The sequence below is a fragment of the Alligator sinensis genome, unplaced genomic scaffold, assembly GCF_000455745.1.
Source record: "Alligator sinensis unplaced genomic scaffold, ASM45574v1 scaffold115_1, whole genome shotgun sequence".
In the NCBI taxonomy this organism is placed as follows: domain Eukaryota; kingdom Metazoa; phylum Chordata; order Crocodylia; family Alligatoridae; genus Alligator; species Alligator sinensis.
The window spans coordinates 4176485-4200544 of NW_005841895.1; the positions used below are offsets into that span (position 1 = coordinate 4176485).

General features: G+C 39.6%; 2 protein-coding genes across 2 annotated transcripts in view; one reads left to right on the plus strand and one right to left on the minus strand.

Moving 5' to 3' along the window:
- Positions 1 to 24060, plus strand: part of RTF2 (replication termination factor 2) — a 51087-nt gene that overhangs the window by 8651 nt on the left and 18376 nt on the right. The gene's annotated exons all lie outside the window — the stretch shown is intronic.
- Positions 11045 to 20783, minus strand: GCNT7 (glucosaminyl (N-acetyl) transferase family member 7). Its single transcript, XM_006018189.3, has 5 exons — positions 20366 to 20783; positions 17148 to 17271; positions 14674 to 15695; positions 13000 to 13095; positions 11045 to 11664 (listed from the first exon to the last, which is right to left on the minus strand). The coding sequence occupies exons 3-5, from the start codon at positions 15644 to 15646 to the stop codon at positions 11438 to 11440; spliced, it is 1296 nt and encodes a 431-aa protein (XP_006018251.1). The 5' UTR covers positions 15647 to 15695; positions 17148 to 17271; positions 20366 to 20783; the 3' UTR covers positions 11045 to 11437.

The following is a 24060-nucleotide window of genomic DNA, read 5'->3' on the forward strand; positions in this document are numbered from 1 at the left end:
TTTTTTTTTTTTCCACTTCATTCAATGCTGCCTTCTATATGTTTTCCTCTTTTTCTATTTTTTTTTTTCTTTATTTTATTATATGTATCACTCCTCCTGAGTTCCGTTTTTGGGTATGGGATTTTGTTCATGTTTTATATGAAGCAGTTTTGCGAGCACTTGAGTACGTGCAGCTTTGATTGCTTATTTAAGGAATTAAAAAAGGAAGCTGTGATCTAAGTGATTTTTTTCACAGCTGATATGGAACTTTGCAATCAGGAATCTTAGACTTGTGTTACCACAATGAATTTCAAGCTGTGGTCTACAGACTTGGCCTGTTTCCTGGTTTTCTTGTTTTGGTTGCTAATAGCAGTAAAAAAATCTAAGCATCTGTTGTTTTGACTTTTGCTCGTGTCAAGTGCATGTTAAGAACTCCTAATTTTTGGGTTGAGGGTGGGAAGAAAGTAGTAAACCAGTTACCGTATTGAGGCATGGTCTGTGTAGAACCTGGATTATTAAAACATACATTTCAGCTTTTTCACCATAAGATATGCAGCTGTATTAAGTCTCGGAAGTAATTTATGAGCCTTTTTGTTAAGTCACTTTGCATCAGATAAGTTTTTCTTATTTTTTTTAAAGGACAGATAGTCTTGAATGATCATCTCATCGTAGAGAAATAAGGCAGCCTTTCTGTCTCAAGGCTACATTGTCTAGTACATGAGTCTGAGGATGAAAGGAAACACTATGTTTATTGCATGCTATTGTGTGTACAGTTTTAATATTTTAAAGGAACAGATGACTATCTTGTGTTTGTGTGCAAACATAGTTAAACATCCATGTAAATTCACAACAAAATTCAAGCTCCAGAGAGCAGCTTTTTTAAAGATTTTTCTAGAAACAGGGAAACAAGTTTGCTGACTTTTTTTTCCCTCCCCTCCTCACTGGTTTCTCTTGTGCGTGTTGAGACATTTATTTTCTTTTAGGGTCTTCCATTGATAGGTAGAGACCTATTGAAATCTCCATTATGCTTTTTTTTTTTTGTGGAAACTGATTTTTTTGTGGCGGGGGCAGGCTCTGTGAAAAACTTTTGGTGGGCTTGCTGAAAAAAACCCAGGCTGTTAGAAGAGGAAACAGTGGGGATCCCTGAACCTGAAGCACTGGGGGAAGAGTGAGGGGGAAGAGAGCAAATCGGAGGCTCGGCCCCTGACATAGGAGCCAGTCTGGGGCCAGCCAGGGAAGCAGGAGGGTTTTTGCATGGCTTTTAAAGCTCCCACAGGCATACTGCTACATGCATGCTGCCATCTGAGGAGGAGCATGCATGAACACTAAGAAACCCTCTAAGACAGCCAAATACTTGTCAGCACTGGACTGTGTAAGACAGTATCCTGCAGGGACCATGCATTCAGATGGAGGCAGACTCTCCTGTACCTCCCCCAATGTAACTTTGGATGTGTTGAGGAAAACCAGCATAGATCGACACCTAACAGTCCAAGGCGTACATGAAGTGGAAGGCTATTGCAGAGGCTGAAGGTCAGAGCAAGAAGCAAGCGACTGTGCCCTCCCCCTCTAAAAAAAAACACACAGAAAGCAGCTTGGCAAGGCGAGAGGTGGCATTCTCCCTCATGGAGGCCTTTGGGGTGGCGAACATCCCAGCGTAGAAACTCGATGACCCGAGGTTAAGGGACTACCTGGACCAAGCGTTTCAAATGCTGACAGTTTTCTGCCTGCCAGCAAGCTTCCCCAGCACTATCTCTCTGCAGCAGTTGCTTTGCGTGCACAGTTCATAAAGGCTGCGTTGGCAGTGTATGACTCCTCCATTGTGGCTGATGAAGTTGCTGACCCTCAAGATAACTTCATGCTTCACATATGATTTGGACCAGGGAACTGGATAGACTGAGACCTGCCTGTGTTTCAAACTAAGCTGGTCTACCTCATGTCTGAAATGTTTCTGCTGTGTCTCAAGCCATCCTGAAGGTAGTTATCAGCTATGGTGTAAACTTTAACAAGATCTCAGCATTCCTGTCTGATAATGCCATGTACATGTGCAGTGGAATTTGTGATTCATCGTGATCCATTGCCATGCCAAGCATATGCAGCTCTAGCAGCAGTTTGAGAGCAAGGAGCTGGAAATTGCCCAGCACAAAGTATGTGTTTAAGGTGTGTGGTCTCTTGGCGAGGGTGACATTCAAGATCAAGTGTTGTTTTGTGGCTGACAATGTCATGTGGTTCAGTGAGCTCCTGACGTGGTTTTTTAGGCCAGCGGGATGTGATCCACCACACAACAAGCTGATAGATTTGATAAGCTGGGTTGAAGATATGGCATCGCAAGAACTGTCAGGTTGTCCTTGTGAAAACCAGTGCAGAAGGGACCTGTTCCAGGCAATAGCCATGAAGCTAAACCAGTACTTCTGTCCCTTTAGTTGTCTCTTCATTGGTAATCCTGTGTCCTGATTGATTCCCAGTTTCATCCCCTTCTCCGTGCTCTTTATCCCCACGCTTCCCTCCCTCCTTCCATGATTATCTTCTGTTCTGTAATTACATTCCTAAAGAATTTTAAAGATTTTGAATTGTAATTGCGCATCCAAAGAATGGTAATGAAGACCACAGCTGTCCTCTGGTGCAGTAGAGGTAGAATTTCTTAGCAGGAGAGACCAGAACTTTCTCAGTACTGCCCTAGACTTCACAATAAACTTTCAGGACCTAGAAAACACCGCAAACTTCACACCTTTTTGGACCTGCTGGAAACTTAAGGGCAGGGTGAAAGAACTTAAGGGCATGAGTTAAGTGCTTGTATGGTGTTTTTAATGTATATTAAAAAACCCACACACTGGCTTCCCCTAAAGAAAACTTCCTGAAACAAGGCACTGTACTCTGCACAGATGACCTTTTGTAATCGCATAACTTTGACATGTGACATTGTTAATCATATGTGGTACTGGGAGGCACTCAAATATTCCAGTGGTGACCTCTGTATAAGAACCTACACAAAGAAGAGCTGCTGTTCACACTTTACTACTATATTCACTATTGTTACGACTGCAGTGGCTTCTAGGAATTCTTAACTTCTCTCTTGGTTCAGCTTGAACAGATTCACTGCTAGTTTAAAATGAATCTGGAAAAAACTAATGATTAAAAACCTGCCCCCCCTATCCTGTACTCTTTCTCATCTCTGTATAACTGCCATGTTTTAACTAAAATAAATGTTCTTTATCAGGACAGTAATTTTTTTAACAAAACCAAAGATAGTGATATGAACCAGTACCCCTTGTTTCATGAGATTCTCTTGATGTTTGTGCTTATATCTAAATTATCAAAGTGTGTGATTACATTTAATTGCCCTAACTGAACATTGGTGCAGTTGCCTTAATTTTATGGAGAGGGATAGTGCAAGAACTCCAAAGAAAATTATATAATAAAGCAGAGGAAGGAAATAAACCTGTAAAAAGCAAAGATTAGGGCTTCAGAGTCTAGTTACCATTTATTGTGTTCTTACTAAGGATTGAATTAACTAAAGTTGTAGTGTACAAAGTCATAACTAATTTCATAAATCATTCTTGGCTCTGAACTTTCAGGATCTTGAAAGAACATTGCCTAGAATTTTGATTTGCAAGCAAGTGTACACGGGTTAATTCGTACACTGGCAACATAGCTTTATTGGTAAAAAAAAAAAAAAAAAATTAACCGTGCTCTGTACATTGATCTGTAGTTCCTTTGATAATTAGGTACACTGTGCAGCATTTTCAGCTTTAATTTGGCTGTTCAGAAATATTCCAGTAAAGTTCTCATGCATTTTATTAACCACAGGAAAGGAACAGAGGTTTTCTGAATAGCCATAAGGGAACTGGTTTCTATGCCTTCCGGTAGTTAACAATTTGTTTATATTGCAAACAGTAATTAACTGTATTCCCCCAGTGCAGTATTTCTTTATGCAATAGTGAGAAACTGAAATGCGTGCAAGATTATGAAGCAAAAAAGGCTACCGTTTCCTTGATGGAGTATATTTTATGATGGGTAGTTAATAATTAATAGGATTCCTTTCTGAGCAGGCTGGCTATTAAAACACAAAACTTTCCACAGTATTTCACTCCGGTTTTTGCAGATTGTCACAAGCACTTTGAGGCCACATATGATATAGTATTAGCAGTTTGTTCTGCTAGCTGCTATGCTTTAATATATTCTGTTTTCTTAAACCTAAGAATTTGCCTGGATGTTTATGAGGAGGGACTTGTGATGCTAGTGTTACCAGCTTGAACATGGGTCCTCTGATTACACCTGTTGCAGTGTTAGAGGGGCTGTATGCCCAAAAGAAATGGAAGGGTAATAAAACATAGCCCATAGATCCTGAATTTGTTAATTTTCCTATTTTGTGCATCTAATGTTTCTTCCTCATTTAGTCAGGAGGCAACATGGTAGGTAAGACTTGTTTTAAATGGGATTGTGGTAAAAGATTTTAAACTGTAGCCAGACCTCATGTACTCTGTTGTGCTGAGTACTTGATAGTTTCATTCACCTGCTCTGAGGAGTGGTCAAGAGTCCATTTCTAGGCCAGAATTTTCCATGTGCTATTTTAATGCAGTTGAGTGCTGACCTGCACAAAGTCCTAAGTACCTTGATGTAATCTGGAAGCTGCTAGCTGACTTTACTCTTGGGTATACTCTGAGCAGTGTAGGTATATTGATCCACAGAGTGCACATCTTGAGGCTGTGTAGCCATTCTGTTCCCTACTAATCTGAAATCCATGACTGGATTCAGGTTAAAAAGTTGTGTGCCTCTAAGTGTGAGCCTAGGGACCAACCTGTAGATGTTGCTAACTTAGAAACAGCAAGGGCTTCTGAACAATGTCTCTAGTGATAAAATTCGTAACATCCATTATAAAGAGAAAACATCCAGATAGAGCAGTGGTGTTCAACCTTTTTTCATTTGTGGACCCTTAAATATTGAATGGAGGTGCTAACCCATTTAAGTAAGTGATTGATTATGATCAATCACTTGAATTGATCATACTCGTCTTTTGCGGACTCTTTAGACATAGTTTGTAGACCCCCAGAGGGCTGCAGGCCACAGGTTGAAAACCAGTAACATGGAGAATATGATTAATCAGTAGCTCCAAACATGCTATCCATGTTTGTTATGTTACATTTCACATAACCCCTAGGAACATTCACAGAGCTGATCATGTCTTGCTAGATCCTCAGATGTGCTTAAAAGGAAGAGGTAATCCCCCACCCACCCACCTGGCTTTTCACTCTGTCTTTTCATTCCTCCACTTTCTCCAAGTGAAAGCAACTACCTGTTGCAAAATGAAGAAACTATGATCCAACCCCAGAATTGCTGGATCCTGCCAAAATCCCAAATATACTCCTGAAAAATACTGTGCAATCCAAAGACAAAGGAAAAAAACACCAATGAAACATGCCATTGCTCTTGAATACTAATGCTAGACACTGGAACCAAAGTACCCTTTCCCAGTTGCTGTGATTCTTGGATAAATTGCAGCAGGAGCCAGGGTAAAGAAGAAAATGAACTTTTGTGGTGGAAAAAACCTGATACAGGAAAGATGCACAGTGTTTCTGTAATCCTGTCCCCCCACCCCCTCCTGTGAAGAAGGCAAAAGTCCCCATTGCTTTCAAACCCCAGGATTTCTGTTAAAGTCGAGAATCATGGCGTGTGCACACCTCTCAAGAATGTGGTCCGTTACATGATTGTAATTTATTTTATAATTGTTATTATATAATTGTAAATTATAACAATTTTATTTTGCTACTAAGGTATACAGAAACTATGTTGCTTTCTAGCATAAGAGAGGTTTTCGGAAGTGGTTTAGACTTCAGACAGTAGTTGCTTTAAAACTGCTCTTTGACTCTTCAGATCTCCATCCTACCCTTACTTAGCATTCAAATTGTATGTTCTCTTAGAAAAGTGAAACCTGTTGGAGGGATAGATGAATACATGCAATTCAAGAAGTCAGACATAAGTCTGTAATGTTTAAAAAATTGTTTATTGTCACCTAACCTAAAACCTCTTTAATTGTTTGGCCAAAATGTGGCTATCTGGGAAGAATATTTTGGAGAATAGATAAGAGCTTATTTTTGAGGGAATGTGTGTTTGCGAAGGAGATTTTGATAGATTAAGGCTTTAGGAAGGTCTTTTTTACAGAACCGTAGTCACTGCATGGTCATTTTCTTTAAACTGGCTCCCAAGTCATTTTTTAAACATTTACACACGTTCAGTCTTGATCATACAGCACAATATCTAATTTCTCTTGAAGATTAGATGACAATGTAAATCACAATGTAAGGCCTCAATCTCTGTCAACACGTTATATTTACTGTGGTAGTGTCCAATGAACCAATTAGACCATCATCTTGTTAAGCAGTGCTAAAGTAAATCCTCTGTCTAGCATAGATAAGAACTTTTTTGAATATTTTTCTTTATTCTTTTGCCACGATTTTTGACCAAAAACATAAAGTGAATTTATACCAGCTGAATCTGCATAAGCTTTCGTGGAGCTATGCTGTTTTGCAGCAGCTGTACTTTTCACTATGGGGTGGATTACTCATTTCTGAGGGTAGCAAGAAAAATGAGGAACAAATCTTAGAAGAGGAAATGGTTCTGAAAGTATAAACCAGTGGTTCTCAATTTTTGGATGCATAGCTCCTCTCCCTAACTTTTGTGAATTAAATGGCGTGCCATTTCAAAAAACAATTTACGTATTGCAGTGCTTAGCTCCTTGCATTGGAGCTGGGCAGTGGAGGCAGTGATGGAGGATTGGCCAGATAGGGACAAGCCTCAGCTTATCTCTTCACACCTCTCTTACTTTGCCATACCTGGAGGCTGGGCGTGCCAGGGTGCTACAGTACTCTGGTTGATAATCACTAGTAAAATATTTGTTTTAAGGCTTGAAGCTATTTTAATCTGTTTTTGGAAAATGATTAACACCAAGTTAGGCAAGATTCTTTGAGTAGATGTGATATCTCTTATTAGACCAACTGAATAGTTGAAAAAAAAGTTTTTTTTACAAGCTTCCAGGCGCAGTCACCCTTCTTCAGGCATGGGAGGTCTCTGCTGTTCTCAGGCTCCAAGGAATGAAAGAAGCTAAAAGTGTGACAGGATGTCGGTGATAATGTAACGTAATACCAAGTTGGCATTGTTCCTTCTAAACTGAGTTTTGCAACTGAGTCTTTAGGTTTTTTGGGGGGGGGGGGGGGGTGTTTTTTTTTTAATAGGAATGGACTCCTGTATTAATTGGACTCCAAACCGTTAACTTTTTTTACTTTAACACTGATAGTGCTGGCTTTTATTTCCTTTATAGACAGCCACTACAAAGAACGAATGGGCAAGTATAATATGAACATGGTAGCTTGAGCTGCTGAACAGTTATGGTGCAACATACTTTATGATCCTGCATAGGCTCTAGATAAGGAAGTGGCCTTGAGGGAGTTGTGGTAAGCCAGCCTTGTAGCAAGAGTCCATTTACAGTGTCATTTGCAATGCTATCAGATGATTAAGAGTCTAACTACTTAATTGAAAATGGGGGTTTCCATAGACAGGCTGTACTAAAGAGCAACTCTGAGGGAAGAGAAGGGATGGGGGGAAGCAGAGGAGGATTTGCTGACTCAAAAAGTTGATTTCCCATCACCGGGCAGGACTTTAGCCTTCCATGGATCGAGGCCAAGAAAACGACCCCGATGCAGTTGGCTGCATTGTTCAAGCATTCCTTTCGGGCTGTTGTTTCCCTGGAGAGGCCACAAGCTGTGAGATGCCTGTATACAGATAATATTCTGGGCCTAGCCATACCACCAAGAGTTATCATATATTCATTGGGAAGCATGTAACAATGAATATTGGGTGATGTATATGATCCATAATGATTTGGAACCTTCAGGTTTTGGGGTTTTTTTGTTTTTTTGTTTTTTTCATTAATTGTTTTTCCCCAAAACCCTATTCTAGATTCCGGCTTTATCCTTGCAAGGTACAACAGGCTCCCAAAATATATCTTGAGCACTCTTAAACGTAACACACATCCGAAGCAGAGAGAAATTGAAGTATGAAAAAAAAAAAAAAAATTAAAAAGTGGGGTCGTGTATGCCATCTTTTGCATTTCTTTAAAATTTTATTCAAAAAACAAATCAGTTTTTGCAGACTTTAATACACAGTTGGCATAGTACCTTCACTACTGGACTTGTGCCATGTTTAACTTAGATAGACAGCTATTGTACATGTGCAACAACATTAGGTTCCACAGCAACCCTCAAGCAGCATTCATCCATAGAGGAAGGTCATCTACAGTACATTACACAGCGTAGCGTTTCCTTATACAAGGTCACATTGACATTGCAGACTCTGAACTCTATTTAGAGAACAGTTTCAGAAGTCAGTAAACACAGACTGATGTGACTGGTCTAACTGTCCTGGATGATCTGCTAGTTAAAATAACATATTTACTAATATTCTGTCAATATATATAACATATACATATACATATTTTCTGTTAGTGCTCTTCTCAGCTCTCATAATAATAAATGTCTTCTTTTAAATTATTGTTGGGGAGAAAAAACAGTTAAAATACTGTTTGTTTTACTTTAACAAAGTTGTGGTAATTCAGAGTAAGGGCTGAAACATTTTTCTTAAACTATCCTGTTGCCTCTGCATATTAATTGGGAACTTTATGCCTCTTCCTGCCACTTTTTTTTTTTTTTTCCCATATAACATTTTGTACTAAAACTCTTTAAAAGTAGGAGGATCACCTCCAACTGTGGGTTTTTGGGTTTGCCAGATTTTAACTTAAACCTTGATATTGTTTTTTTTTTAACATGAGGTATTTAATGTATATAGGAAAGCAAAAGATTGTAATAAAATATTCTTCTGTTTTAATCTGGGCCACGTTCTGTGTCCCATTCTTGCATTAAATAGCATCTTATGAATAAAGATGTCAGAATCAAGGTATTCACTTTGAACTAAGGCATCATGAGACCCTGAGAGTCGGTCAAATAACAACTGAATGTGAGTTTTGTTTTTTTTTATAGAAATTATGTAGAGCAGGTAAACACGCCAATATTTTTATAAAAAAATTAGGTGGCATTAAGGAAGAAAGTCCATGGCTAATTTTGTTATGACTAATACGCATAAAATAATCCCTGTTTTCAGTAGTAGTTTTCAAATGATCTCTTACGAGTACAGAGAGAAACCCTTTTCACATTTTTCCCCCTTATTTAAAACAAACAAACAAATAAATAAATAAATAAAAGCATTTGCTTGTCTATCATGCAGCTCAAACCTGTAAGCAATAAAGAAAACCGAGGCTGTGGTAGGGTTAGAAAGTTGCCTCCTGTTATCAGATACCGTTTAGTTATGGAGGGACGTGGGTTGAATTTCTAACTTTTTCAATAAATAGTGAAACAGATGTTCAGTGCTTAGGTTAGAACTTGTTTCAACTAAACTGTGCCATCTAGAAACTGTACACCAGTGTAGAAAATGTTAACTGATTAGGTTTTGATAAACTGGTGGTTAAAATTCAGGTGTGAGCTTTTTCCAGCTCCACTGGTGTCTCTGTGAAAGTTACTTAGCTTCTGTCTTCCCCTTGCCCCCCAAGAAATAAAAAGGGAGGGGAGGGGGCGGAATAATAATACTTTACAAGAATATTGAGGCTTCATTTATAAATTGCTCTGAAACTTTTGACTAAAAATGTCTGTAGGAGTGAAACAAATATAGCAATGTGTATTTCATTAGGTCCCTTAGAAGTTCACTGAAAACAAATTCGCAAATGTGTTTTGATTCACTAGAACGAGGTTCCAAAGCACACTTTTTTTTTTAAGAAACACTGCTTACAGGGAGGCTGACAGCTTGATTTTTAAAACATTACTATTAAAAATACAAGTTTATCCTAGCATTCAATCGTCATTAACTTCGCCTGAATTTATGTGCATGTGTGTCTGTTGATGAGAGAACCTCGAATGTTTTTGAGAGACAGAGAGAGAGACCAGAATAAGCCTCCAAATTGTTGTTTTTTAAAATGTTTTATGTATATGAAGGAAGGAAGTAAGCTTGGGGGTTTTCATAGAAAGACAAAAACATTTTTTTAAAAGCTTGGAGGTTTTCTCATCAACAACATAGTCTAAACAGAATTTTACAAAACAGTAATCAAAGTAAAAAGAGTAGAGGGGAGGGTCTTTCCTATCTCTTCCTGGTGTTGGTTTATAAGAGCCTCTCAATCCAGGAAGAGTGGGTAGGCCTGAGAACAATACCAAATGTATTTCTGCCCCACACTCCTCCACTCCATTCAGCAGCGCACCATTGAAATAAGGCCTCATAGGAAAGGCTAGGAGAAAAAAGACCACTGTGTTCAGAACATGGGGAGTGGAGCCCAACTCCTGTTCACAACCACGTTGAATCTGGTCTGCCTCCGTGCTCTGATTTGTGCCTAGCAGGTGAGGAGGATGTCATTTTTCCAACAGCAGGCCATTCTTTCCTTTGGTCCCCAGAGAGGTTTAAAGGTAATGTCCGTTTGCTGGATGCTGCTAGATCTTCTTTAGCGTTTGTAGTTGTATGCAGAGGTGTTCGAGAGAAGCTGACTACCAGCATATACATTCATGCATCTGCTCTGCAAGATGAAAAATTGGGGCCACTTCCCCAGTTGTTCACCATACCTCTTGGTCTTGCCTATGTTTCCATTGTTCCCCATAATCCACACGTGTCCCTAAGAAAGGGTGCCCTTTTGGCTCCAAATACAAATAGTGGGCATCCCTGTTACCGCTACTGACAAGTATCCTTTAGTGAAAAGTGCATGTCCAAGTGTTCACCGGAAGAGTGCATGAGTATTGTCTCATGCACTGCATGGTGACAGGCAGTGCAAGTGCTCATCAACAAAACAGTGACATAATCTACATAAAAAGTGCTGGCAAATAAAATTTTAAAAAGTAAGCTGGAAAAAATAATATTCTGCTATTTTTTCAGTGTTAATAATTTAGGTGTTACATGCAAGTCTAGTAAGCTTAAAAATATCACCAGTAATTTTTTTTCAATTTGCATTGCCCCTTTTACAGTGTAATGTAAACTGCTCCCTTTATTCAAAATAACTTGGTTTATTAGACTTAGACAGTAGACACCACTTAAATTTAACTTTGAAAAATTAATATTCTGTCTTTTTCTTCAGTCTGTTTTTTCTTTCACTCTTCCATCCCTTCCAAAGCATTTGTTAACTTATTTGATGATCTTCTTTCTTAGATGTAGTCTTTTGTTTTTTTTAAATGATGATAATGGTTCTTTATTCAATAATCAAAGGTTTTTCAATTTAATTAGGAAGCTTCTTGCAGTTTTATTCCCAGAGATTGTAGTAAGTGAACAACAGAATGAGTCTGTATGTTCTCTAACTCTGATGTACATGATGAAGTCTGCATTTTAAAAACATCTCAGTAGTTTTTTGCCATTCTTTGTCCCCCAATTCAGATACTGCACAGATTCAGTTGTTCAGCTTCATGTTAAAATAATTTTTTTCCTGAAAACGCCAGTGTGCTTCTATTGGGACTTCAGCTTGCTGCAGTACTTTAAGCCTATAGCGCCTCTCCAGGCAGTCCATAACAAGGGGGTACTTTCCAGACTCAAACTTGTTGGCAAATAAATGAGGTGATTCAATGATCCATTGTAAATCCCCCAGTCCATAAATACAAATATTTCTGATGTAATGTCCTGCAAAAATGAATAATTCATATTGAGAAGAGGGAATAATGGATTGGAGCTGTTTATTTTCAGGTACTCAGTGGGCTTGTCTGCACTGTTGGACAAGGCTAGGGAGCACCTTCATGAAAATTCACCCTGCTCTCTCTTGGTGACTGCTTCATGGTGAAAAAATATCATTGACCACTGCTAGAATGATGCTAGGCACATCTAATGCCTTTCATGAGCATACCCAAGTCTGAGAGAATGGGAGTGGCTCTGGGCATGTGCCAGGAAGCAGCTATGTGCAGTGTTCACAGTGTGTCTGTTCCTATGGCAGTGTTCTCTACTGCTGTCCTGTGCAGTGTAGACAGGCCCTGGGCAGTACTGACAAACATGACAGATCCATCTGTGCGCAAGTACTTGAAATAGAGAGAAAGACTAACACTGCTTCTTTTTGTGAACACGAGCACTGCACTCTGAGAACAGATTTTAGGGGGAGAAATGTGCATGGACCTCACTGGGGCATGCTGGCTCATGTTGTGTACTTGGCCTGTTAGTGATCTGATCCCATACTCCTGTCTGCAGTGTGACCATTCATTTTTCTTGTTTTAGGCTGTGCCCAAGTCCTTCATGCTTCATTTATGGCAATTGCAGATCTAATGAAAGTCAGTGCTTACATGCTCAACCAAGGTCAAACTGCCATTTAGACAGCACAGTGTTGCTATATTTTTGTTTATAATACTGGGCCACTTGTTTTAACTTCGGGAGCATATATGTGTTCTCTTGTTTCACACGTGCATTTATCAAAAGGATGTCGAGCAAACCCCGTTCTTTTTATTTGAAGGCTGGATCTGCTATGGTTAGTGTTCTGGATAAAGTCCATTTAATAAATGGGAATGAATGCAAGTAGGCAAAACCTGGTAAACATCAAGCTACAGTTTCCAAACTTGAAAGCTTGGAATGTAAAATGTTAGGAACTCTGTCATTAATTTATAAAATTGGCTAATTTATAAAAGATCATCCTCACTGATGAATAAAAAAAAAAAAATGCTTGCTTGTGTGTATATATTAGTGTGTGTACATATGCACATATTTATACACATAGATATTACACATGCACACACACACACACTCAAATAGTTTCTGCAGCATTCTGCCATGTTGAAAGACATTTGGACTTGATATAGGAGAGTAATGTAGTGGGAGAGCTTATCTATTTTATTTGTTACATTCAAAATAAAATATGCATAACTCCTGAGGCACATTTCATGGATAATTATGAAATGTATGTTGTATTCTACAAAAGTTAGAGCAAGTACATCAGTCTGAATGCAGATCTAGTTCCTCCTGAAATAATTGCATTACCTTTGCAGCCATTATGTTTAACTCCTTCTTGATCTTTCCATTTAATAGCTCGTATATTTCCTTCCCAGTCTGCATTTGGTGTGGCACCTGGAGAATCTGGGGGGAGGAAAAACAATCAGGGCTGAAGAGGGTTTTTATTCTGTATACCCCTTGGGAATAACTTTTCCTATCTCTGAAGGAGATGGCAAATTGGCTGGATCAGGCTTGTCCAACATGCGGCCCTCCAAGTTGTTTTCTGAGGCCCGAGGTGCTGCGACGGGAAACAAAAGTAAACACTATGCTTTCATTTCGTGGGGGGTAATGTGATACCGCTTTCTGTGAGGTCTTTGAATATGGCTCGCCAGCCCACTGGATGATTAAAAAGTTCATGGTCTGGACCCACATTCAAAAAGGTTGGACACCCCTGGTCTAGACGGTCGCACCCAGACAGTGGTGGTGGACGGGTTGTTTTTGACCTGGAGGGATGTGGGCAGTGGAGTCCCCCAGGGCTTGGTCCTGGGGCCTGTACTGTTCAACATCTTTATCAGCAATCTGGATGTGGGTGTGGAAAGCACACTGTCCAGATTCACTGACGACACAAAGATGTGGGGCGAGGTGGGCATGCTGGAGGGGAGGGACAGAATCCAGCTAGATCGAGACAGGTTACAGAGGTGGGAGGATGAGAATAGGATGGAATTCAACACAGACAAGTGTAGGGTGCTGCATCTGTGGAGAAGGAACCAGCAACACACCTATAGGCTGGGGAACACCCTTCTTGTCAAAACAGTGGCAGAAAGGGATCTTGGAGTCATTGTTGACTCCAAGATGAACATGCGCTGCCAATGCAAGAAAGCGGTCAGTAAGGCTAACTTCACCTTGTCGTGCATCTACAGATGCATCACAGGCAGGTCCAGAGAGGTGATCCTTCCCCTCTATGCAGCGTTGGTCAGGCCGCAGTTGGTGTACTGCATCCAGTTCTGGGTGCTGCACTTCAAGAGGGATGTGGCTAGCATGGAGAGGGTCCAGAGGAGGGCCATTTGCATGGTCAAGGGGCAGCAGGGCAGGCCCTACGAAGAGAGGCTAAAGGGCCTGAACCTATTCAGCCTCCACAAGAGAAGGCTAAGAGGGGATCTGGTGGCTGTTTGCAAACTCACCGGGGGGGACCAGCGGGAATTGGGTGAGGCTCTGTTCTCCCCGGCACCACCGGTGGTTACTAGGAATAAAGGCCACAGATTGTTAGAGAGAAGGTTTAGGCTGGACATCGGGAGACTTTACAGTTAGGGCTGCCAGGCTCTGGAATGGGCTCCCAAGAGAGGTGGTGCGCTCTCCTACCTGGGGGTCTTCAAGAGGAGGCTGGACAGATATTTGGCTGGGGTGTTATGACCCCAGCGCTCATTCCTGCCCGGGGCAGGGGTTGGACCTAATGATCTGTTTAGGTCCCTTCCGACCCTAAGCACTATGAAACTATGTTGGGTATAGGCAGAAAACATTCTTAATAGCAGTATGTTTTGAAACCAGTGGCTAGTGGTCTGCCCTAACCTTTAAAAGTAGGCCATATATTTCTGGTTTCTGTCTCTAAATAGGATGTGGATCATTGCAACAAGAAATAATGTAAATTTAGGGAAATTACTTCCGTAGATAGTTTAACAGCATCAAACCAGTGGCTATTCATAGTATAAATAATGGTCATCTTACCAGTTAAACGATTCAGTGTGACCCAGTAGTGTTCATCTGGACTGTATGTGTCCATTGACCATTCAAGTAAGTCTTTTGCTCGTACATCAGTCAGTGCAAACTCTACAAACTCTCGAGTAAGTACATAGTAAGCACTCCCAAAATATATGGTTAAATTATGAGGGGGATTATTTTTCACGTTCTTAGTTGGATACACGTAGGATGTCCCGGAATGGACATATTCTTTGTAACTAACGTGCGTCCTGTATTTTATATGAGGTGGTTGGACCACCCCAGGAGTTATATTTTTACCATTCCATTTGCTTTTGATATATTGTATAATTTCTTTGTTTGTTTTGATAGGATAATCCTGGCCACATAGATTAATGACATAATTCCACTGAATGTTGAATTTAATCAAATCCTTCATACAATTGATATCTGCTTGTAGTCTTGAAAATCCTGCATAAACAACACTTTCTCTTTTTGATGTTATAAATATGTTTTCAAAGCAGTTGACTATGGTTTGCACAGCAGCTTTGTAATCCTTGGATGTTTTTTCATCAATGTGAATGCAGTAAACATTCTGCGGCACATAAATGGCTCGTAGTAGTTTTACAAACATTTCTAACTCCTTGTGAATTGTGATGATGTATGCCAAAGAGAAGTTTTTTTCTTCTTCGGACAGTGGTTTTGTTATGAAATGCAAATTCTTCAGGACAGCAGAGCAGTTGCATGGAGTCTGTATACAATAAAGCATTTCAGGTTGATGTATGCTCTGACACACATTCCCAATCTGAAGTGCTGCGCTTTTCCCCTCAAACAGAGCTGAACAAAGCTCATCTGGATAAACGCCACATTCTTCCACATTTGGGAAGCTCTTTTCACTTGATTCTTTAGGAAGCGTGTTCTTTACATAGATGAAAGTGAGGATAAAAATAGACACACCAAGGCATACTAAAAATCCTGATTTTGCTGCATCAAGCTGGTTCATTTTTGTTCTGCAGACACTTTCTTTTGATCATAGTTTACTGTTCACTTACCTGAAAGGGAGAAGAAAAAACACAGGGTTGTTTTTTTTTTAATTGATTTAATCTGATTAAACGAAAGTGATGCATGCGCAGATGCTGAGATCCTTTTTGTAGCACTAAATAGTAGTACTACAAATTCTCCCCAAAACAGGGAAGAGAGAGGCAATAAAGTTTGCTTTCTAAAAGAGTTGTACCTGTAATTCCTCGGTTCCTGTATACTCACAGTTACCAGTGACAAAGAATTGAGAAGAGCTGCTATTTCTAGGGTTACCATGTTTCCAGTTCCAAAAAAGAGGATACCTGTTGCACAGGGGAGGAGGAGGACCCAAAAAGAAGACCTGTCCAGGAAAACCAGGACCTATGGTAACCCTAGCTATTTCAGACTCTTGCTTTCCTGTTATTAGTTACGTTATTTCTATATTTTAATTTATTATTTGGTTTTGATCAAGAGACAAATAGCTGCTCATGACTATGTAACATCTGGGCCTCGTTTCAATTCCTGTGTTGCTCCTTTAATTGGAGCAGGCAGGACATGCCAGTAATGTTTTGGCAACAGTAAAGCTGCATAGCACTCTGAGCAGCTATTTAGCAACAGCAAAGATGTTAAAATAAACAGCAGTAGAAGACCAAATTCTGATCCACAAAGGTATATAGTTTTTTTCCTTAATATTAAGTGACCCAGAGTTCTTGTTTGTTTACTCTGTAATCTATATAGATCAGTTTTCTAATGCTGAATCTTGGCAGCCAAATAACTGCATTTTCTTGTTTTGAGAATGTTTGAATCTTTCCTGTAATACAGTAAATTACTGGCATTATAGTAGTACATTTTAATGCTCATAGAACAAGCAAATAGCTAATTCATTTCAGCTCTCCTGTCTGCCACAGCTGCTAGTTGAAGCCCTTGTTTTTTGAAGTATTTGGTGAAGTAGTACATATACCTTCCTGAAGAATTAAAAAAAAAAAATCATTCAAATTGACAATATGATTAGGACTCCTAAGTGTTTTGCTTTGTGATCTGTAGGAGTGTTTGGGGGGTTGGTTTCTTTGCTTTTCCCTGCTTTATGTTATGCTTTTATTCAAGCTAAATGCTTGTAGAAAAAAAAAGTTGATATTTTACTTGCAACTTTATCATATTTTGTATCTGTTAACCTCACTTAATATGTAAGCCAAATTGCTACATTTGATAGTTGTATTCATTGCTAAAGTCATCTTACAATTTCAGGATTGTTTGCTTTCATTTAAAGATCTAACTTAGTTTCTTTCAATAGAAGACACTCCCTCCACCCCTCCTCCCCAGCTTCTAAAACAAAGGATGATAATGAAACTTTAGTATAACAGGAACACAAGACTTTAAGTACTGAAATTTGAGAATTTGTGACCAGGCTAGATCTTCTATAATGATTAAAACTTTAAACTTTAGGAGAGAAGACTTTCAATAAAGAATGTATTTAGCTTAGTCCTTACTGATTTGCGCAGGATTTCATACTGGAAGAATGCCTTTTTCCTCTTCTGCTTATTAATCCATTCTTTGGAAGATTTGGCTCCAATTTTGTATCCGTTTCCCTGTTGTGCTCGATCTGTACATATTCTTCAGCATACATTGAGTGCACAGGCAAAAGAAAAACATTAGGAAACCAGGTCCCGGAAGAATATATATATTTGTTTAGTGGCTCATAAGGGATATGCTTACTGCATAAACACACTTGTGCAAGCTTGATTTTAAGTGAGCCCTTCATTTGTTTAAGCTTCATTTGTTTAAGAAAAATTCAGCACTCCCATCAGCATCAAATTTTTGATGTTGTGGAGAAAGCAGCTAGAGAAGAATGCCTTTTGCAAGGCAAATGCAAGGTTTTTCAGAGGAATAATCAGATACGCCAGCACTGCTGTCGATGGACTAACAGAGCCAAGAAAAGATTAGCATAATGGACGTTATGTACCCGGTAGTGGAGGTTAGTGGGAGGAGAGTTTGTTACAGTAGGGTAGCACTGACTTTGTCTTCAAGCCAGAAAACCTGCTTTATAATGAATGAATAATTAAAGGGAGAATAGGGAGGTCACTCTAATTTAGTGAATAGGATGAGGATCTGTAGAGCATGTTTTGAGGTTCACCATGCTGGGCCTAAGTATTATATTGAAGGACAAGAAAAATGCAGTTATTGGGTTTTCATAATTTTTTAAATAGCATGTAAATCATTGGTGGACTGTTGCATTGTATTAGCATCAGTCCAGCCATAGGAAGTACAGTATCTCATTAAAGACAGATTGAAAAAATTGGAGTTACCGAGGAATTGGCTTATGATGTATTACTTATATGTGATAGGTAAGAAAAAAAGATTCCTTCCCCCAAGTCAAAATATTTCTAGGGCTTTTTTGAGCCTCTTAAGAGAACATGTAATAACTGGGGACCAATTGTTAACCCTTTCCCTTCCCACTCCATAAATCCTAAAAAATTGGCTTCTACTTGTTTCATAATGTTAATGATCTGGTTTAATTATTTGTGCATTTTTAGGAGGTGCTTAGTTGAGGCTTATATAGCCTGGCTTGCCCTATATAAGCTAGCTGATGTACAAAGATATGTGCTAACTAGTATGCAAAGCAAAAACATGCCCTAATCAACCATTTCAAATTTCACAAACACAGGATGCTATGACTGTGACAAACTGGATTGGGCCAGGAGATGAGAAGTCTCTGCTGACAGTCTGTTAAATGGATTTTAATTGATAGCATTCACTTGATGGAAGTGACAGCATTTTTAAATGTTAGGGCTGAAACTAATAGTTTTCATCTTAATGTGATTTTTTTTTTTTCTTGTACCAGTTAATTACCTTTTTATAAAGATGTCTTAAATTCTCTTTAATCGGCGTATGTAATTGGCAAATTGGGCATGACAGATTAGAAATTCCCTCCTTTCTTCTTCATGCTTAAATGATCAGGGTTTGGGCATGGACATACAAGAAGGTGATGCAATGCCATACCTCCTATCCTGAGAGCCAAGGCTATTGGGTGAAAACAGACCCCTCACAGATGATATTCTTACCATAGAGCTGAAATACCAGCCATAGTTTGTTCTGTGACCCTTGCATAGAGTGTAGGCCTTTGGATCAGTGTTGGCTGGTTCCTGTCTCTCGGGCAATAAATTAGCTCCATATTAGCATCACCAGAGCACTCAGACCTTATCCTGCCCTTAGAGGCAATGTGGAGCTTGTTGTACTGCCTCCTGTACTTTAATGTGCATATACAAGAATCCAGTTGTTCATAAGTGTTTGTTACAGACAGCCTGTGTTTATATCATTTTCTACATCTGTTCTTTGAAATGTAAAGCATTTAAGTCTCTCTTTCTCCCTCCACTTGAAACTGAACTCTCAAAGGCTCAAGCCAATTTTCAGGGACCAAAGTATAGATTTAAATCCTGAGTTTCAGGCACGCAATTGTGACAGTTTTGATGAATGTTATATTTCCAGCATGTGCATGCAGAGATTTCCTTAATAACGATAGAGGGTGGAAAATTACCAGATTAGACAAACTCTCAATTTTAGTTTGAGAAGGTGAGCTGAAAAGGCAGGTGGGCCCACAGTAGAATATTTGTAGACATGCCAACATACTAGTAATTTCAGTCCATCAAGATCCCGTTTCATAAAATACATGCATGCAGTATATTTAATTGTTTTAAGCAAACTGAATAGTTTTTGTGATGAATTTTTACTTTTGGGGCCCATCTTGGCCCTCCAAATTCTGGGCTGTCATTGCGCGTCTAAATTAGCTACTTCGTGCATTATTTTGGGGGGGGGGGTTAATCCCTTTTAAAATTTAATTAAACATTTGGCTGTACCTGTAATTTCTTGAGTTGAATTGCTTTAGAAAACTGAATGTCTCTAATTTTAATGTCATGAAAGGGTTAAGGAACACTGACACTTTTGTATTCCAGGACTCTCATATCCTGTCTGCCTGATGAGCTGTTTTATAAATCGAGTAATGATGTTATATAGGAGATAAGTCACTTTTGAAGTAGGAAGTAAAAGTTTACGGTCTTCAAAATAAAGTAATAGCAGTAAATACCATTTCATTTATATTCTTACAATTATTCCTAAATTATCTTGAAACTGCTTCTGTTATGACTTTATCCTGTAGCCAGTTAAGTAAGTTAGTGAAAATGTTGCCAGATTGGGCTTTTAAATTTAGTATTTCCTTAAAGTCCTTTTGACGTCAAAAGATGAATAGTGGATTACTATTGACTAGAAACATCAAATGAGTTTATGAGGGGTAATATTTCAGCTGCTGTCTCTAGTTATTTTCTTCCTTGCACAAAATGCTTGTACTTGTATCAGTTTAGTGAAGATGTTATGGCAGTAGTGTTTTGGCAATAGATATAAAGCCCTGGGTTACAGAGTTAAAGTAAGTTAAGTGATTCATAACAAATCGTAGCTTGCATTCGCACAGACCAGGCTTTTATATTATAAGAAAAAAATCATTTAGCATTTTAACAATCTTTCTTCACACACGCATCTAATTCAAAGTTGTTTTTGGTCTAAACATTATCTAAAAATAAAAGCCTCTTATTTTCAATAGTGAAATGCCTTTGTCAGAATCAAAGCATTTGTTTTAGAGCTTTCAAAGATTTTTTTTTTTTTTTTAAAGCATTTTCTATAAAAATAAATTTTTAAAATTCAGCTTATTTAAACTCACCTTGTAGAAGAGGAGCCAGATGTTAACAGCAGAATTTTATAAATGTATGAAGTCCCATTGCCTTTCAGGTGAAAATCAGATTAAGTTCTTCATTCTGTTGCTTATGTGGAGACCTCACATTAGATTAAATAGGTTAAATATTAACAGAATTTTTTGTTAGGGGTTAGTCTAGCATTTCTTAGTGCTTAATAGTTTATTCTGCAGTGGCCCCCAAGCACTCAGAACAGGCAGTCTCTTTTACGTAATGTCAAGAGAAAGCTTGAGCTTCTCCAAATTTTTGTTGACTGTTCTGACACTGCCTTTAAAGGGAGTGAAACTAGTCTTTGAAATCTGTAGAGACTGCATTGCTGCTGCTTAAAGATAGCATTGCTAAGACTTTAACCTCTAGTTGCTAACCGAGCAGAGTGAATGATGTGGAGGGAAAAAAACAAAACCCTTGCTTAACTCCTTGGCTGCTGAAACTTTCCAGAGTATGCAACCAAGTAAGAATAATGTAGGGGGTGGGGGTTGGCTACCTTTAGCTGCTTGAAGTTAAATAACTCTTCCTCCCAGTCTGATACGTGTATTTAGTTAAACAGTTTTTAAATAAGCAAAAAGATAATCCTTTTTTAATGTTTAAAAGCAAACAGATTAACCTAGTAGGCTTGAGCAGCTTTGGTGTATGAAGAGTACCCTGCATGAGTCACAATTGATGTATTTGTGCGTCTGTGGTCTAAAATAGTATGTGTGGTAGTTTCATAGCTGTCTTTTTTGTCACTTGGATTGAATTAAAGCCTGTTGGTCAGAAATAATAAGTACAGAGGAGGCCTGGAAGTATATTGAGTAGAGGCACACCGATGCATCAGTCCATATCGTATCGGCACCAATAAAAGGAAAATTGATGTTCTTGGCAATCAGATTTTTTTGGCTGATGTGGCTGGTAATTTTGCAGATTTTTAAATACTGTGTGCATGTGTGCAGCTACAGCATGTATGCTGTCAGGAATGCAGCCCGGCAGCTTGGAGAGCAGCGTCCAGCCAGAAAGTCGGGGGGGGGGGGCAGAGGCCCCCACTGTGAGTGGGGGGGCAGGCAGTGCCCGAGCAGAGCCATAGGCAGCTCATCCAGGAGGCGCAGCAGGGTGGGGAGGGGGGCAGCACCCCACCCCTGTGCGCACCCCTGGGGCAAGCATGGGGGACACTTGCCCCCTGGATCTGTGCGCTCTTGGCTGTGGCTCAGTCTGAGCTGGTAAGTACCATGGGGGGCCAGTGTTTTAAAAAAAGCCCTGGTGACACACCAGGTGCTGCCAGGTGGGGGACGATCTCCACTGCCCCATGCTGCCAGGGGAGCTGTGCATGAGCTCCCCCCATGGGTGCCCCGCCTGGGCCAGCTCCGGCCCTTTAAGAAAAAAACAAACAAACTAAGAAAAGCCCCAGAACTCACCTCTCCTCATGCGGCCTCAGGGCTTCGGGGGCTCATGCAGAGCCCCCCATGTGGTACAGGGCAATGGGGGCAGCAGAGATCACCCCCCGCCTGGCCGCACCCAGTGAGCTGCGGTGTTTTTTTCCAAAGAGCCGGGACCTAGGGCAGCCATTGCCGGGCTGGAAGAGCAGGCGGGGGAGCACTCGAATCGGATTCAGCCGAATCGAACTGGGACAGTGATTCGAATCACCAAATCAAATCGCTGTCCCCCAAATTGGCTGAATCTAAATCAAATACAAGCTGCTTTGCTGAGGCATATGCCGCACTCTCTTCCTTGCCATAGGGGCCTTGATCTGCACCCCCCACCCTCAACAGACTTACCAGCCAGACACTGCTCTCCAATGCATATCAGCAATCGGATTAGTATCGGCTGATATGAGCCATTGGTATCTTTATCAGTGCACCCCTAATATTGAGGAACTACTGCAGGCACTCCAAGCATTAATTTCTTGTCGACTTCGGGGGGGGGAAAAAAAAAGGTCTGTATACAGAAGTGGTTCCAGCATCTGCCCCATAACCAAATTGTGTTGGTGACCTATATGCTGTTACTCTCAACTGAAAGTATAAATTTGCAAATTAATAGCTTAAAGTGCAATGCTTCTCTTTCCTAATTACCATCATCCTTTCACCCCAACCCTTGCTCTCTGCCCACCCACCATCTGGAAAATTAATTTCTCTGCTCCTGGCTTATATTTTTCCTAATGAAATGACCTTTGAAATATCATTTGTACTTGGTGTTCCTTACATTTCTTTTTAGATGGTAATCATTCATTTTTCTAGGCGTTCTAATAATACATTGGCTTGTAATTGGCTGGCACAGGAACAGTATTTGGTCTTTAGTCTAAGGCAGTAGTCAGTTCTAACTACTTTTATTTAGGCAAAGGCTGGCAAGGGAGCACCAATACATGGTCTGCTCTGGATTGGCTGGACGAGAATTCTGGTCCTTTTTATGATTTTAAATAAACATTCATACTTTGAAGGGGTGAAGTAATGAATTTGGTTTTTATGGCTTTGGGGTTAGATTTTCAAGTTAGCTTTAAAAAGTACTGATTTAAAGCATGCCAAGATGTAGGTACATAAAGCTAAATCTCTTAATCGGCATCAAAGGTATAAAATAGTAGTAATAACTGTAGTACCATAGAGCCCAAATCCTGGACATAAACACATTAAGCTAAGTGCTGTATAAACACAGGACAAAAAAACCGAAAATTAAAGAAAAAAGCAGACAGTGTCACAGAAAGCTAACAGTAAAAGTAAGTTTAAGCACAAATTCTGATTTTTGTTATGAAGCCTGAACTTAAAGGAAGCAGGAAGAGGAGATTTTAGAATAAGGAGAATGAATGCTTTTTAGATTCAAGTTGCATTGACACCAGAAGGGCCTCACACTATTTCTTCAGGTAAAACCATCTGTGCTGCTGTTAAACTAATATAATTTAAATCTCAAAGATTTTTCACTTTTCCAAAATCTGCTGCTCTTGCTCATTTAAGTTTTGGTACCTACTGACATCAGGATTTCTGTGTAAATAGACTAGCATATGTTTTATATCATTAAAGACAATCATCTGAACTCTGGTGGTGGTAGGCCTTCAGGATATATTTTTTTAAATTATTTATTTGTGAAAAAAATGCAAAGGTCGGGTAGAATTATTATGAAGGCTTCTGGAGCTTAAACAGTTTAAACAGTTGTTTTAATATAAACATCTGAAACAAGCAACTTCACAAATATCAAATTCAATAAAAATTTGGCAGAGCATTTGCACAGAAACAACACACGTGCTTCATTCTCAGACTTGCTTGCATTTGCTATCAGTGCCATACCTTTCTCTGGTTACAGCTTCAGTCATGTGAACAGAGTCGCTTGGCTGCTTTTTGTCCCTTGGGAACTTCATATTTTCTGGGATTAGTGATGTCTTCAGTGTTACAAAGAGGAGGAGGAAGCAAAAGCAGCAATTAAGTATATTCAATTTTGTACAGATTTCCAATTTGTGATAGAGATGTTACAGGAAGCCGAGCCCTCTCTTGACTTGCTCGCTCTTGAAACAGAGCTTCGCTGGAGGAAGTGGCAGCTTGATCACGCATCACTCAGAAGTCTTCCTGTTTTTTATCTTAGTCCTTCGCAGTTTACCATGTCGGCTATTAAAATGTTTTTTTGGGGGTTTTTTTTACTCATCAGCTAAAAGCCTTAAGGATATAGTTTCAGTGACGGTGACTTATTTTCTAAATGATCAGCGTTCCTC